This window comes from Semicossyphus pulcher, unplaced genomic scaffold (genome assembly GCF_022749685.1).
Source record: "Semicossyphus pulcher isolate SPU_LCO1_2020_fin unplaced genomic scaffold, fSemPul1.0.p SCAF_28, whole genome shotgun sequence".
NCBI lineage: Eukaryota > Metazoa > Chordata > Actinopteri > Labriformes > Labridae > Semicossyphus > Semicossyphus pulcher.
The window spans coordinates 4,274,645-4,290,614 of record NW_027211702.1 but is presented as its reverse complement, the minus strand read 5'-3'; the positions used below and the strand labels follow the sequence as shown (position 1 = coordinate 4,290,614).

Sequence of the window (15,970 nt, the reverse complement as noted above, 5' to 3'; positions counted from 1 at the left end):
TTGTTGTTTTTCAACTGCAGTGTCTCCATGTTGTCCTTGCACTGTTCCTCACAGGGGACAACACACCTGAATGAAAGACGCTCTGCCTGGTGTAGTGTTAACCTCATGGTCTTTAATCTCTTTAAGTGTGCTGCTGAGCCAGCCCTCAAATGGGACAGAGAGCTAATCTCTATGGGAACATTGGGTAATACCGTTGCATAACATATTACCTTCACAGAAGCCAGGGGATCAACCTTAGCTGCATAACACAGCCAAAGGTATCATACGAATGTGCTCTGCTGAACCTGTAAACCAAAGCATTCTGTTTATATCTTCTGTAAATATGCACATTTGTCGTCTGTTGCATCCTTTTGGCCTCATTTTCGCCCTGAATTGATGTTAACCGTTTGGAGTGACTGGGACAGGCCTTAATTACAATAGGATTAGAATTCATGACACCACCTTCATCCTTCGTCACTCGGTGAGGAGGAGACTGTCCACTTGACGAGTGGCTCAAACAGGTACACCCCCACCCTCCCCTCCAGTACTCCTTGCCATCAGTGTACAGTAGTCTGCTGGAGAGGACAGATCAGGATAGTATCATGCTGCTGTTCTGCTCATTAGAACCAGACTTTCTGAAAGGATTTCAGGAATTGTGAATCTGCATCATGTGAGTGAAGAAAATACTTTTTCTGGGTCCTGCTGGGCCGAAAGATCAACATCTTTTTGTATTTTGCCATGCAGTGGATTCTACAGCTGTGATTGGATGCAGATCAGTGATTTGGAAACTTGGTAAGAAACAATATTTTGTTTATAATCTCTTTTATAACTACCCATTATATGTGTACAAAATGTTGCATGGGTGTTTCATATATTGGTCTAGTCTAAAAACACTATGGTTTGTTGAAGAGGTGGAGGAAGCAAGTGTATAATATGTTCTGTATCTGATATTAAAGGGTAAATATACTGTATATTGAGGATATTAGGAATCACCTGGCTGATAAGGAAGGATGATTGCCCTCACTGATTTTAACATTAAGGGTTCCATTGATACATTATACGTTTGAGTTGGACCCATTGATAATAATGATTGTAAAATGTTATTTATTCAACACCTTTCATTCAGTGGAAGTGGCTCAAAGTGCGTTACAATAACGTGAAGATACAGGAGAACAAAATCCAAATGGCAAATAACTCCGTAATAAAACCAAGCAATCAAATGAACACATAAATGAATAAAACCGGCAGCAAGAACTGCTAAATGAAGTTAACAATAGAGTCTGTTTAATATGTAAAAACAAAGGAATGCATATGCTTTTCATTGCAGCTACTTTTGACAATTATGAGGTCTGGTCTCACACCTTAACCCTTCATAGGCACTTAAAAATGCTTGCTATCTGAGCATTTACTCTCAACCTGTGTTGAGTATCTTGTACAAAATAATGAAGCCCTGCTATGAGGTGTTTCCAGTAAAGAAAATGTAGTGTAACTATCTTCTTATTAGGACTTTCATAGGGAAAAGTAACCACTGTGTGTCCGACCTGTGAGCTGGCAAAGATCTAATGACTTCATGTTTTGTGAAGGTGACCTGACACTCAGCCTGCTGCAGAGATGCCTGGAAGTCAGTACCAGGTGCCAAGCGCCAAGATCCACCACAGCCAGTACAGCTTGACGGACAGCTCTGATTTGGGCCCAGAGGATGAGGATACCGACGGCTCGCTGCAGCTAACCCCTCTGCAGAGGCTCACCACCGACCTGTGCAAGGATGAGAAGACCATCAAGGAGCTGATCATAGGCCGCAGGGTGGGCTTCTACAAGGTCCGCGGGGAGATCGGCAGTGGGACCTTCTCCAGGGTCAAAATGGCTTTCAATGCTCTGACTAGAGGTAGGTGTACATGCATACAAGCAACTTTACTTCATTCACAAAATTAGAGGGACACATCTGCTTGTGAGTAGCTATAGGGAAGAGAATGAGCATCAGCAAACTGTCATACAAAGTGCAACTGGATGCAGTCTGTAAACAGAAGTAAAAAAAAAAATAGAGCCCCACACAGCTTCTGTTGAGTTCTGCATAAATGTTACACTGACACCCGAACACATCCTGAGACCTGTGTCACTGAGAGTCAATCAAAATCCATATATAAAGTACCGAACATCAGCTTAGACCCAAAGCCGCGAGTGGCAGCCAGTCAGGGCAGCTCCGTCCCACTTCCTGTGGTTTTTAGTGTTTTTGATCCGTTCCTTTAGTACTTTATTTAATTTAGTCTTGTGAGCTGCTGTAATGAGTAAATTTCCCCTGTGAGGGATCAATAAAGCTTATCTTGTCTTAGAGCTCTAAAGCAAGCCTTTTCTTATTCATAATTTACTTTCTTTCCCGCTGGGCATTGAATCATTACTTTACATGGCATGCATGGATGTAAATGACCAGCACAGCCGCAGTGAGAGTTTTTTTTATTAAACGTCTTGTATGAATAACCCCGAGCAATATGCAGAAATAAAAACCGGACTGCAAACCACGGAAAGCTTCTGTTTTCATTATTAGTTAATCAACCACTTTATCCCAGAAAGGCTGCAACCGACCAGTATTTTGATTACCAGTTGGTCTGACAATTGTTGTAAAATGTCATATGTCGTGTCATTGTTGACAAGCAGTCCAAAAGAGGAAAGAGAACTATTGTTGGGATTGTTGCTTGATATATGACTGGAGTGATAAACCAACTATCACAGTTGTTGATGATTCATTTTTCAATTTTAAATTAAAAAGGGCTTTCGGCGTGAACGTTTCAGGAACAATTTTACCAAAGCATCAAAGTACATAATGATCAAAATATACAGATAATATACAAAAACAGAAATATTAGCAATACAACATGAAAAATGTATAAAAATAAAATTACAATTTTAATAATTTAATAACATTTGTTTTAACAAAATTAGCAACTTTATCTGGGACTTTATCTGAAGAAGTTACCAACATGATTGATTAATTTTACTGTGTATTGACTGATAATTCAAGCAACATTTCTCAGTCTGTTTATGTTTCTTCTGTTCGATTTTCAGCTTCTAATGTTTCACTCAACTCCTGAGCAGTTTTCTATTGTCAACATCTATTTATGTGTCTTCATCTCGTCCTCCTTGTAGACAAAGTGGCCATAAAGATCCTGGATAAGACCAGGTTGGACCATCAGGCCCAGCGTCTGCTCTCCAGGGAGATCAGCAGCATGGAGTCCCTCCAGCACCCCAACGTGGTGCGTTTGTACGAGGTGGTGGACACGCCGAGCCGCCTCTTCCTGGTGCTGGAGTACGCCGGAGCAGGAGACCTCCACAACAGGATCTGCAGCGAGGGAAAACTGTCTGAAAACACCTGCAAGGTCACTTTTGCCCAGGTCCTGTCTGCCATCAAATATATGGTTAGTGAGGAACATTTCTGATTTCTTTCCTGTCGTGCAATTTGTATTTATCCTGATACAAAGTGTTATTTAAGAATTAGACAATTTTAGGCACACCTGGCTAAGACAAAAGAATGTTTGAGTACAGCAAGGTAAATAAATTAGACCTAGCTGATACTTAGTTACAAGGGAATAATGGGAGGAAAACTTTATTTGACAGACTATATACATTTTCACATAATAAGAATTAACGTGTCCTTTTCAGCTAACCAGCCTTCACCAAACTATGTCACAACTATGACGTACAGATACCTCTAGAACTGCAAAAATGCAAGTGCAAGCCTTTAATGTGACCTCCATTGCACGCATCAAGGGAGATACTAAATAACAAAAACATTAACATCAACAAATCAACATGTTGCAATCTAGGGAGTAAGAGGGTATCAGATGGCAACATTTTGCAGGAGACATTGTGATGTCACAGCAGAAAACCCCGACGTTTAATCAAATTAAGTCCTGGCTCGATTCCATTAAGCAGCTTTGTGACGGTGTAAATATTAGTGACTCTAAGAAAGTCTGCTTGAGGTCACAAAGGCTTTGCAGGGTGCGAGTTATCAGTGACCAAGTTTGAGGACAAACTGCTGAAAGCTCAAAGCTGTCTTTAAGAATTGATTAAGGTAGTTTATTTTTGCCATGTTGTCAGCCTCTTTGAACATTTGGAGTTACACTTGTTTGCTGTCTTACCAGAGGATAAGGAGAGGATCCGTGTCAACTGAATCTCTTAGATTGGTCAAGGCTGCGTTTAGCTCATAGACTGTTTGTTTAAAACTTGTCTGATCACGTGTGTTTGATATATTCCATTACTGTTCATCATTCATCACAGTTATAAAACTGTAAAGTCTGCAAAAGTCCAGGCAGCAAGTTTTGATAAACAGTTACACCGACAATCATCTCAGGTTTGCACAATATTTATTAAAATTGCTAACAACAGCTTGTCTGTTTTTCTGTGTAGCACAACCTCAACATCATTCACCGGGACCTGAAGGCAGAGAACGTTCTGTTCACCTGCAGCGGCTGCGTGAAGGTGGCCGACTTTGGATTCAGCACACGGGTTTCCAACCGCAACGACACCCTGGACACCTTCTGTGGCTCGCCGCCCTACGCTGCCCCCGAGCTCTTCAAGGACGAGTACTACATAGGGCCCCCGGTGGACGTGTGGGCCATGGGGGTCCTGCTCTTCTTCATGGTGACCGGCACAATGCCGTTCCGTGCTGAGACCATGGGCAAGCTGCGACGCTGCATCATCGATGGCAACTACACCGTCCCCCCCTGGGTGCCAGGCCCCTGCCAGAGGCTCATCAAGGGCATCCTGAAGTCCGTCCCTGCAGAGCGCTACGCCATTGACCAGATGCTGGGCTGTGATTGGCTCTTACCTGTGGAGTTTCCCTGGTCCTTGGTGCCTCCTGAACCTGTGAGCCCTCTGCAGGGCCTGCTGGACTTGGATCGTGGAGACCTGGAGGAGGAGGTGGAGGAGGAGGTGAGGAGCTCGCTGGAGGAGCTCGGCTTCACCTCAGAGCACCTACGGAATAATCCACTCAAAGACAGTCGCAGCCCCGTCACCGGGGTTTACCGAATCCTGCTGCACAGAGCCCAGAGGAGGAGGGGCTACGACACTCCCCCAGTGGTCCGAGGGATGGTGAGGGACCCCAAGAGGGAGGGGCTCCGGGCCTACAGGGGCCTCAGACACACGTCCAAATTCTGTGTGCTTTCATAACAGACTGGTGGAGACAGTTTTATACAAACCTCTTTTATACTCAAAATTAGAAGGTAATTTTTTTACAATGTTAATGAAAAAGTGATTTTTAGTTTCTTCTGACAAATACTTTTTCAGTTTGTAGCTTTTGATAAATTTATTTTACTCATTTCAGTGAAAACAGCATGAGGGAAATGTGAAAGTGCCTGATGATATTAATATAAAGTAACATTTTGAAACTGTCTGTATAAAAATTACACTGAAGGAGAATTTTCCTCCTCAAATTTAAGATTTTCAACTTAAAGATTTTATCTGAAAAAGTGAAAATATTCAGTATTTTACAGAAGTAAAAGAAACCTATATACATGTTGTTGTTATTTTTGCCTTGCAACCATTCAGCTGAGTAACTAGAAAGTCACATGTTTTTTTGCAAGTCATCATCAACATTTGCAACATCACTAAAAAGTTTAGAAAAATATGAAATACCAAAGCTGCAGTGGTAAATGATTAGTTTTATAATCCAATAAAAACAATGAAAGTTGTATTTGTGCACTGATGTATTTTGCAATCCTTTGAGTGGACATGCGCATTGGAAGTTTGTTAAAGGGAAATCGTGCTCAACATCAGCCAATTTGTCTCTTAAAGAGACTCTTATTGTTTGTGAAAAATTAAATAAAGTGTTGAAAAGAACTGAAGCGTCACGCAGACTTATTGTTGTCACGCAGAGCAGGTGGCTGCTGCTGCTGCTGCACCCACACAGAGCTGATCTCGCGTCTTTGTGGCCTGTTTACCAAAGTTTCACTAAGTGCGTGCGAGTAAATAACAGTCCCGACAGCAGCTGGCAGGACACCAGATGATACGCAGGATCCCTCATCTTCGCCCAAACCGGTCCAAACCAGCCAGACCCAACCCAGCTGCACCCCTCTGGCACTGCAAACTGACTGACCCCGCGGCTCCTCCCACCCCAGCCCTGCCCGACCCCCACCTGCAGGAAGCGGCAGATGGCATGGCGTGGCTGCGGAGACATCTGCAGGACAGACAATAGGCGCTCTGTGCGGACCGCTGGAGCTGACAGGCCCGGAGCGCCGCTATTGTGCGCTGCGCCATACACATGCAGATGAGTTCTGCTGGGGGAGGGACCGCTGAGTTTTTTTTTTACTGCAGGGACAACAGAGAGCAGATGACAGGCCTTAGCGCCTTCCATGCAAATCTGCTGAGTTTTACACTATTGTTAGTTTCATAATCACGCCCCCTCCTCTGTGACCCCTCAGCACCCAAACATACACAGTGCACACAACCCAAACTCTAAACTTTTCTTTGTAAGGGAAAGTGAAGACACGTCACAGAAAAGATGTATATTTTGAACTTTTATTTTTCATCATTTTTAGTTACAATCTTCAACAATTTCTAACGTGAAACTGTTCGAAAGATATAAATTAGTTTGTTTCCAACATTGTTCCAACAGGATCACAACATTAAAAGTCAGATCTCTTCATTTCTGAACAATTCTGTATTCAGTATTCTATATAATGAAATGTCTAAAAGATACAAATTCTCTTCATTTTTATTCTTAACTTAACTCAGCCATTTCCTAAAGTGAAACCTTTAGAGAGTTGACTTTTTATTTTATTTTTTTTACTTTTAGGATATATTTTCTTTGTCATCGTTAAATTTCTAAAGTGAAACCTTTAGAGAATTAAGACCATTCTGGAAAGTGGGAAACATTTGCGCTGATTGCAACTGTTGTCATGTTGCTCAGCGAAGAGGACGTCTTTAAAAAGTCCCTTTTTAAAAAACGCCTCTTCCTCAGCACCGCTTCTTCTCCTGCTGCGCGTGCTTCAAGGTGCGACATTTGCTCTGTGGGAATCACAGGACGCAGAACTCGCTTCTCCTTCCTCTCCAAACCTCATCCGCACAAAGAATGAGGGTCGATGTGTCGCTCTTGTGGCATACCTGACCTCATTCACATAAAGAATGAGAGTCATCTTGGCATGGACGGGACAAGAGGCGACGGTTCACGGGGGCCCCTCGGGCCGGCGCCGTGCTGCCTGGACGGGAATCCTCCTCAGGAGTATCCAGGGATGAGAAGAAACAGGGTCATCCTGTTCATCAGGATGAATATTTCAAGAAAAGAAGCTTCACAGCTTTTCAGCAAAAGAGGAGCCGAGGCCCAGATCAACGCTCGGGCAGGTTGATCTCAGGCACCCAGTCGTTCAGACGGCGGCTCTCCTCACAGAACAGGTGCAGCTTCTCCAGAGCGGGGTCCTCCCAAGACCCTTCAGCTGGGTTCTGTTCACACAAGAGAAGGGAAGCAGCGTTAGACACGTGTTTCTTTCACCACTTTCAGACCTCTTCAGTATTAATGTTTTAGAACAATCAAATGTCTTTATCTGAGCTCTACATACCGTGATGAGGACGCAGTGGGCATCTTCAAGCTGCTCCGCCTTGTCGCCAACAATCTCAGCCAGACGCTGCATGTCGCTCACTCTGACGATGCTGATGTCGTTGTCGAAGCAGAAGGACTGGATGAGGGTGAAGTGGATCTGCAGAGCGATGTCGCACTCGAACTCCTCATCCACGGCCAGGACGCAGAAAGACACGCTGTCCGGGTCACTGTGGAGATAAAATAAAGAGTCCATGAGATTACATCCAAAAATAATCCAAACTACTTTATATGAATGATGAGTGTGTTGTAAGCTCTTGTATCGAGAAAGTCATACTTACAGGTTCATAACTTTTGCGCTCTCGTAGACGCCCACGGTGAGGGAGTCGTTGTCCTTAGCGGACACCAGGACCTCCTCCAGGGCTTGGCCGGTGCACTGAGCACGCTCGGTGGGTTTCTGGATCAGAACTTCCTCAAGAGTCATGATGAAGATGCTGGAGATATTCCGCAAAGCAGGAGCTTTAGAAAGTAAGGTTGGAGAGCAAATCCGAGAAGGGAGCAGAGTGATTTCAAATCTGCAGGCGCCCTCCTTTATACTCTGCAGCTCGTGCGGAGCAGTGAAAGCGCTGCGCCCTGATTGGCTGGAGCTGAATGGTGTATTGGTATGATAATGCTATTGTCACACTCCGGCTCGTGGCAGATTGATGGGGGTCATCGAGCCACGCACGCTCCCCCCTTTGAGCAGCAGCAGCAGCCTGGCCTGAAACTAAAAATAGCTTCATTTAAAAAAAAGAAAGTTTAATCAGTCTGCAGCACTTTTGTGCACATGCACACAGCAGCTGATGCAAATCGCAAGCATGCATGCTGAACATCTATTGCACTTTTGCATGCATTTATCAGAGCTTTCGAACATGCACTGAAGCTTATTTTAGTTTTCTGAAACGCAAAATATATGAACACACCGCTTTTGGCCTCTTAAGCTACTTTTCTAACTTTCAGAACATTGAAAAAGAAGTCAATACAAAGAAAAGCCGTCGAATTCTCTGTTTGTTTCTTATATTTTACACTTTTAGCAATAGTTTTTTCAGCAGCAACGTGGAGAAAGTATGAGTCGCCCCTCCCCCTCTCCTCTATCCCCGAGCAGCAGAGAGAAAGGGCAGGTGGATGATGCCATCTGTGGACTAGAGGCTGGCCATAAAACGGCCCCATTGTGCGCACAGAAGCCCTCTATTATCACGGCCCCCATACAAATGCAAATGACCAGCGCGTGCCAGAACGCTGTGCGTGCTGCGCAATCTGCGCTGCTGGCTCATGCAGACCACGTGGCCATCAGCTGTCCAGAAAATCCTCGCTCGGTTTTTATTTATTTACTCTGGGGAGTTCAGGGGCCACACAGAAAGAGTTCTGCAGGAGAACTTGTGCATTTTAGTTTGGTATTTTGGGGGCAGACTCACCGAATGTCATAATCTGTGATTTAACTTATTTCCAACAACTTTCAAAAGACCAAACATCAAATTTCCAAACAATTTTACGCACATGGAAACTTTTACGCACAATCTGTTCCACGCTCCCGGGTTTTCTCCCCTGCATGTCGTGCTTTTTAAAAATATATTAAATATTTCATTTGTGTATCTTTACTCGTGGTTTTAAATAAACTCATTTCTAAAACCTCTCTTCTGATTTCGAGCCACTTGTATGCACGACCAAACTTTTACGCACTGTTGTATTTCATCAAATCCACAGGGGAGCAGTTTTCCCCCAGCAGCTCGTGCTTATTTGCTTCAGAGTATCTGCATGATAATTCCAAACACATCCTGCATCAGGTCAGGCCTGCTGCCACTGCTGCGTTAAAAGAGGAGGGGGGCTGGGGTAGAGGGGTGGTGCAGGAGACACAGGTTGGCGGTGATTGATTCAGCACTATTGTTCTGCGGAGAGCAGAGCGGCAGATGGAGAACTGTCGCTATGAGGGCCCCCACCTCTCCTCTCTCCTAAACCCAGGTCAACCCCGACCTCAGGGCGCGCCGCTCTTTTGTCTACGAGTCTCCACATTCGCCGGTCTGTTGTCTGAGTTTTGATTAAATTTGAATGCCAAAGAGACGCGCTTATGGTCTAAACTTTCACAATGTAAAGTGTTATCTGCAAAAGATGTCAGACTTTGGAGGCAGATAAAACTCACTTTCAGTTTGAGCTGTAAACACGCGCAACAATGCTGAACGTGTGTTTTGCACAACAACAGAACTCTTATCTGCACGTTACTGCAGCAGCAAAACCATTTGTTTATTTACATCGCTTTCAGTTTCTCTGTGCGTGCGCGTGCTGTAAACTCTTCAGCACGTCAGCTGGCCGAGAGGCTTTTACATTTGGACAAATGTTTGATGTGGATCCAGCTGATAGAGATTCAAACACGGAGCTATTTTTGGAAGGATCAGCTTGCGTGGCCACAGGGCAGGCGCGTGCAAATCGATACCGACCTATTGTTGCTGAAGCACATCTGCCAGACGGAGGCCTCTCCGGCAACGCGCGACAGGTGTTGGTGGTCAAAGCTCTTTTCTGGTGACCTGCGGAGGCGCAGTGAGGGCTTAAACCTCTTTGTAAGGATGGATGTTGTCTGAAGCTGCAGGATAAGATGTTTAATGTTTGGTTTCTGGTGTGTGCTAATGACTTGGGGTTAGAGGAAAATAAGCACGTTAATTATATATTTTTCATTGATCAATTAAGTGTTTTTGAGCCATTAACTGGCACAACTCCATAAACAGCATGCATACTATTTGTTCAGCTAAACTTCTGCGTTCAGATTTTGTTAAACCCAAAGACTTAAAAATCATATTTTACACAATGCCATCACGCCCAGCAGGTGCTGCCTGACTTCCATTGTCCAGCCCTCCTCCCTTCACCTTCCCCGGGGACAGATGGTATCTCTCGGTTGCTATGGAGAGTGATGCAGACAGAGAGATATAGCATGCAGGCATCTCCAGATGCCACGCGCCTCAAGTGAGGCAGGGCTTTACGCATGCAAAGCAGCGGCGCGTGCCACCGTCTGATCAACAAAAAACAGTTCATGTAGTGAAACTGGCCACGAGTTATAAAAGTCTGTCCGACAAGGAGTGAAGCTAACATGGCTGACACGTTTGCGTTGTGACGCTAAAACAGCCCCAAACTGCAGCAGAAAAGTTTTAAATCTATTTACCAACAACTTGTTTGTTTAAGTTTTCAGCTCTTACAGACTTGATCTGGAACAGGAGGCATCTGCAAACTTTGTATTCTTCATTAAAGATATTTGAAGGAACAAACCAGTGTTTTTCTGTAAGCTTAAGTCAACATCGTGCACTTCATTTGTTGGTCCTTTTCAAATGCATTCTGTACAGTTTTTAACTTTGACTCTATTTCTCAAGATAGCTGTGTTTACATTAAAGTGCAGGGACATTTAGAGGTAACACACAACTGTTAAAGACAATCTAAAATAACCTGAGGATGTAAGCAAGAAGTCAAAACAGACATGAGCACTGACGAAGAAAAAATGAAGGTTTATATAAAAGTTCTGTAAGAGCATCTGAGAATAAAGCAGAACAAACACTGTGCTGTGGAAAAACGTATTTCCTTTGACAAGAAAATGCAAACATTTTATTCATTTTCAATTCATATACAAATTTCTGTCGTTTTGAAAGATTCAAGTCAAGTTTATTCATACAGCACGTTTCATACGACAGCCGCAGACTCAGTGTGCTGACGATTAAAAAAGCATCGGCAAAAATCATACATGACAAAGCATATAAAAAGACACGATGTACAGAAAACAGATAAGATAAAATAAGACATATAAGATAAAAGGTGAAGTAGTAAAGGTCAGATTTTATTCCCCTGCCAGTCAGAAATCACAAATAAGAAGTTGTTTATTGATCGCACAGGGGAATGATAGAGAAAAAACAGTGACAAAGTTAACCATTGGCTTTGATTCATTTTTCAACAACATGGATATGAAGTCGATTCTTAAAAGTTGCTCGGGTTCTGAAGTGAACACTGAATCTTCTTACTGTTCAAGTCAGAATATCGCTGCACTGACAAAAATGAATGCAGACTTGATTTTCACAATGACACAGTTAACAGTTAGTAATGAGTCTATTAATATATTTACGTCTCATGAAGGGAAATGAAGGCCTTCTTTGTTTGTCAAACATCACATTCAGGTATGCACGATATCATCGGCACGTTACTGATATCTGCAGATTATAGCTGCCGATATTTTACACCAATAAAACGCTTTAATTCTGCCTGAATGCCTCAAAACAGAAAAGAAAATGTTACATACAAATAAATATGGCATTTTGTACATAACTTGAGATTAAGTACTTTTCTTATATTGCCCAGTGAATGTGCACATTTTATAAAGCACTGTATGATGTTATTTCTGCCAGTGGGCCACTACAGTAAGAGCAGGCATAATATCAGTTCCTCTACAGGGGAGACTTGATGCTCTCTGCAATTAGATGGAAAAAAACATGTGCATAATATATCGGTATCGAAATCGGCAAAAAGGGTTGGAAAATATCCGCATATCGGCTATATCGTGCATCCCTACATTCAACATCTCTATAACAGCATGGAATGCAAAAAGTTAAAGTTAATGCTATGATCTCGTGTACGTGCATAGAAGTATGCATGTGCATAAGGAGGACCTCCTGTATGAATGGCAGTTATTGGTCGCTTGTAATTCTTCAAGAACTCTGCAGACTTTGACGACAGCAGTCTGGTCTCTCTGTGTGGTTCCAATAATTCTGTAAGTCAAAAGAACCATTTAGAGGTCAGAGAGTTTCTACATCTGATCCTTTCAAGCAAAGCTGCCCCCGACTTTCTAAGACTTTCTAAAGGCACGCGTCCCTGAGGGTGGGGAGGGGGCAGCAGGGCTGTTGTAGCCATTGTGCCCCGAACAGCGAATCAGAGGGTGAGCGTGTGCCGGCTCTGCAGTATAAAAGCTGAGGGGAGTCATTGAGGAAGCACAAACAGTCTTCTCTGGACTTTCTGATCACATCAGCTCAAAGTGTTAGCTAAAGCATCAACATGCAGTCACCTGGAAAATCTCTGAAGGAAGCTCTGCTCTGTGCACAGAACGAGGACCGACTCACTGTCGGAGTCTACGAGAGCGCTAAAATCATGACTGAGTAAGTAAAGTTTAAAACATTTAAGACACAACTAAAATGTGACTTTGGTTTCCTCTGTAAAAACATGATCAACACTGAAGAGCAGCAGCTAACAGGAAGTCCCTTTTCTTTGTCCACAGTGACCCGGACAGCGTGTCTTTCTGCGTCCTGGCCGTGGATGAGGAGTTCGAGTGCGACATCGCTCTGCAGATCCACTTCACCCTCATCCAGTCCTTCTGCTTCGACAACGACATCAGCATCGTCAGAGTGAGCGACAAGCAGCGTCTGGCTGAGATTGTTGGTGACAAGGCGGAGCAGCTTGAAGATGCCCACTGCGTCCTCATCACGGTATGTAGAGCTCAGATAAAGACATTTGATTATTGTAAAACATTAATACTGAAGAAGTCTGAAAGTGGTGAAAGAAACACGTGTCTAACGCTGCTTCCCTTCTCTTGTGTGAACAGAACCCAGCTGAAGGGTCTTGGGAGGACCCCGCTCTGGAGAAGCTGCACCTGTTCTGTGAGGAGAGCCGCCGTCTGAACGACTGGGTGCCTGAGATCAACCTGCCCGAGCGTTGATCTGGGCCTCGGCTCCTCTTTTGCTGAAAAGCTGTGAAGCTTCTTTTCTTGAAATATTCATCCTGATGAACAGGATGACCCTGTTTCTTCTCATCCCTGGATACTCCTGAGGAGGATTCCCGTCCAGGCAGCACGGCGCCGGCCCGAGGGGCCCCCGTGAACCGTCGCCTCTTGTCCCGTCCATGCCAAGATGACTCTCATTCTTTATGTGAATGAGGTCAGGTATGCCACAAGAGCGACACATTGACCCTCATTCTTTGTGCGGATGAGGTTTGGAGAGGAAGGAGAAGCGAGTTCTGCGTCCTGTGGTTCCCACAGAGCAAATGTCGCACCTTGAAGCACGCGCAGCAGGAGAAGAAGCGGTGCTGAGGAAGAGGCGTTTTTTAAAAAGGGACTTTTTAAAGACGTCCTCTTCGCTGAGCAACATGACAACAGTTGCAATCAGCGCAAATGTTTCCCACTTTCCAGAATGGTCTTAATTCTCTAAAGGTTTCACTTTAGATGACAAAAATGTTCTTTTAAAAGTATTGAAAAAATAATATCTAAAGGTTTCACTTTAGATATTTAACATTGAGAGAAAAAAATACAAAAAAGTGTTAAAAAGAAGTTTGAATCTGAATCTTGAAAAATTAAAAATGTGGAAAAATAGAAAAAGTTTAAACTGAGGCTTTGAACTTATTTGTGCCATTACCTGTGAAATAACTTGTTGACTACATCTGATTTTATTTGTGAGATGAAAGCAGAGAAATAAAATATCTGAAATCAATATTTTCCTCTGACTGGACCTTGAATTTCTCCTCTGAGGTAGAGGTTGTCTGAGGACTCATGCAGGCGTTTTCTTCAGCTTCAGTCTGGTTTGAAGTTTAGATCTTTCTGAGTTCTTTAATGTGCTACAAACAAGACTTTATACTCTGTACATCTGTGCACCTTGGCAGTTGAAATCAGGTAAACGGTAAATGGACTGTACTTATGAAACGCCTTTCTAGTCTTGTGACCACTCAAAGCTGTTTTTACATATGTCACATTCACCTGTTCACACACTGATGATACGTAAAGTCTTGCCAAAGGACACTTCGACATGTAGACTGAGGGAGCTGGGGATTGAACCTCCGATCTTCTGATCGAAAGACGACTGACCACCGAACCACAGCCACAGATTTCAGGTTTAGTGAGACTTTTAATGTGAAACATTTGCTCCTGTTAAATGTGAGATGCTTCAACAAAATCAGTGACGTTTTCTGCACAAAGATGGGAAGGTGATGTTTCAGAAATCATGCATGGAATATGATAGATGTAGTTCAAATATCATACCCGTTATACCCGGTCTGTCTAAAGAAATGCAGACTTTATTATGCAATTATTAATGAATGAATATTATGTAGTGCAAAGTCAGGCTCAGTCTTTTTCTTTAGAACACAAAGTTTCAAAGTTTAACAAAGAGAAAAATGTGCTTATTCACTTTCCATTTGATGAACTGATGAGACAGGAGAGAACTTTATTCTTCCAGAGGAAGAAGTTGAGCGTTTTTTCTGTACAAAGGAGGAAAGAGGGCAAAAAAGGAGCAAGCACAAAAGTATATATTCTAAATCTACAAAATTACAAACAAGGTGCTGCTTCTGCTTCTTCTTGGTGTCTTGCAAACATGTGGCAGAAGCAGCAAAGAGTTATGTACGTATAATAATCACTTCTGTGATAAAGACAACGTGTCCCATCAGAGAGTTGAAGTTACAGGTAACTTCTCCATCTCAAAGGTGTTACACAAACTACCTCCGCTGCCACTCGCATGTCTCAAGAGATGCAGCTATAGGTGGTTAGCTTAGCTTAGCATTAAGACTGGAAACAGCTAACCTGGCTCCGTCTGAAGGAAGCAAAATTAAACTATCTGCACCTCAAATGCTGAAGATTGAAACGTGTCTCTGTCTCAGCAATAAACTTTAACTAGAGACGGCAACACAGATCTGTCTTCTCTCTGTTGGTGCTGTCCTGTTCATGCTCTCCTGCAGGGTAAACAGAATTTAAAGGGACTAATGTGTGAAACCATCAATAAAGAAAGTTCAAACTTTGCTTCTTTTTGTTTTAATCACAATGTAACTGTTTTTAGAGGGGAAATAAGAGACCACGTCCACTAAAGTATACACTTTCACACCAATGGCCAAGCTTGTGCTGCACGGTGGTGCAGTGGTTAGCGCTGTCGCCTCACAGCTAGAAGGTTCATGGTTCAAATCCAGGTTCAGACATAGTGGGCCTTTCATGTTCTCCCTGTGCATGTGTGGGTTCTCTCCAGGTCCTCCGGCTTCCTCCCACAGTCCAAACACATGCTCGTTAGGTTCATTGGTGACTCTAAAATTGTGAAAATTGTGAATGTGAGCGTGAAAGGTTGTCTGTCTCTGTGTGTCAGCCCTGTGATTGACTGATCAGTCCAGGTGTAACCCCGCCTCTCGCCCAATGACAGCTGGGAGAGGCTCCAGCCTCCCTGCAACCCTGAACAGGCTAAGTGGTATAGAAAATGGACAGATTGATGGATGGATGGCGAAGCTTGTATAATATTTTATTATATATCATTTTATATTTTGAGCTTTAAGAATATTTCTGTAAAGTATTTCTTTGAATTGATGGTCACAAAGTTCAAGAGGCAGCGAGCCACGCCGTCAGTTACCAGCCCTGTTTAAGCCACCGTTAGCTTAGCAGGCTGTTCATTCATTGCAATGACTTTGTTAGCTAACACAGGCACTAAACTGTATTTACCAAAAAGT

General features: G+C 43.3%; 3 protein-coding genes across 4 annotated transcripts; 2 read left to right on the top strand and 1 right to left on the bottom strand.

The window, feature by feature from the left end:
- Positions 1–1,590: 1,590 nt before the first annotated feature.
- nim1kb (NIM1 serine/threonine protein kinase) lies at positions 1,591–5,142 on the top strand. The gene is made up of 3 exons (XM_069677327.1): positions 1,591–1,864; positions 3,121–3,389; positions 4,381–5,142. Exons 1-3 carry the CDS (start codon positions 1,591–1,593, stop codon positions 5,140–5,142), a joined length of 1,305 nt encoding a protein of 434 aa, XP_069533428.1.
- Positions 5,143–6,518: 1,376 nt separating this feature from the next.
- gadd45gb.1 (growth arrest and DNA-damage-inducible, gamma b, tandem duplicate 1) lies at positions 6,519–8,048 on the bottom strand. Its single transcript, XM_069677130.1, has 3 exons — positions 7,846–8,048; positions 7,527–7,734; positions 6,519–7,410 (listed from the first exon to the last, which is right to left on the bottom strand). The coding sequence occupies exons 1-3, from the start codon at positions 7,986–7,988 to the stop codon at positions 7,297–7,299; spliced, it is 465 nt and encodes a 154-aa protein (XP_069533231.1). The 5' UTR covers positions 7,989–8,048; the 3' UTR covers positions 6,519–7,296.
- LOC138605056 (growth arrest and DNA damage-inducible protein GADD45 gamma-like) lies at positions 7,436–13,684 on the top strand. Of its 2 annotated transcripts, XM_069677132.1 has the most exons (4): positions 7,436–7,446; positions 12,553–12,660; positions 12,780–12,987; positions 13,104–13,684. In XM_069677132.1, exons 2-4 carry the CDS (start codon positions 12,560–12,562, stop codon positions 13,215–13,217), a joined length of 423 nt encoding a protein of 140 aa, XP_069533233.1. In that variant the 5' UTR covers positions 7,436–7,446; positions 12,553–12,559; the 3' UTR covers positions 13,218–13,684. The 2 variants fall into 2 exon arrangements, with proteins under 2 accessions (XP_069533233.1, XP_069533232.1); XM_069677131.1 differs by lacking the exon at positions 7,436–7,446 and having other exon boundaries at positions 12,560–12,660.
- Positions 13,685–15,970: the final 2,286 nt, after the last annotated feature.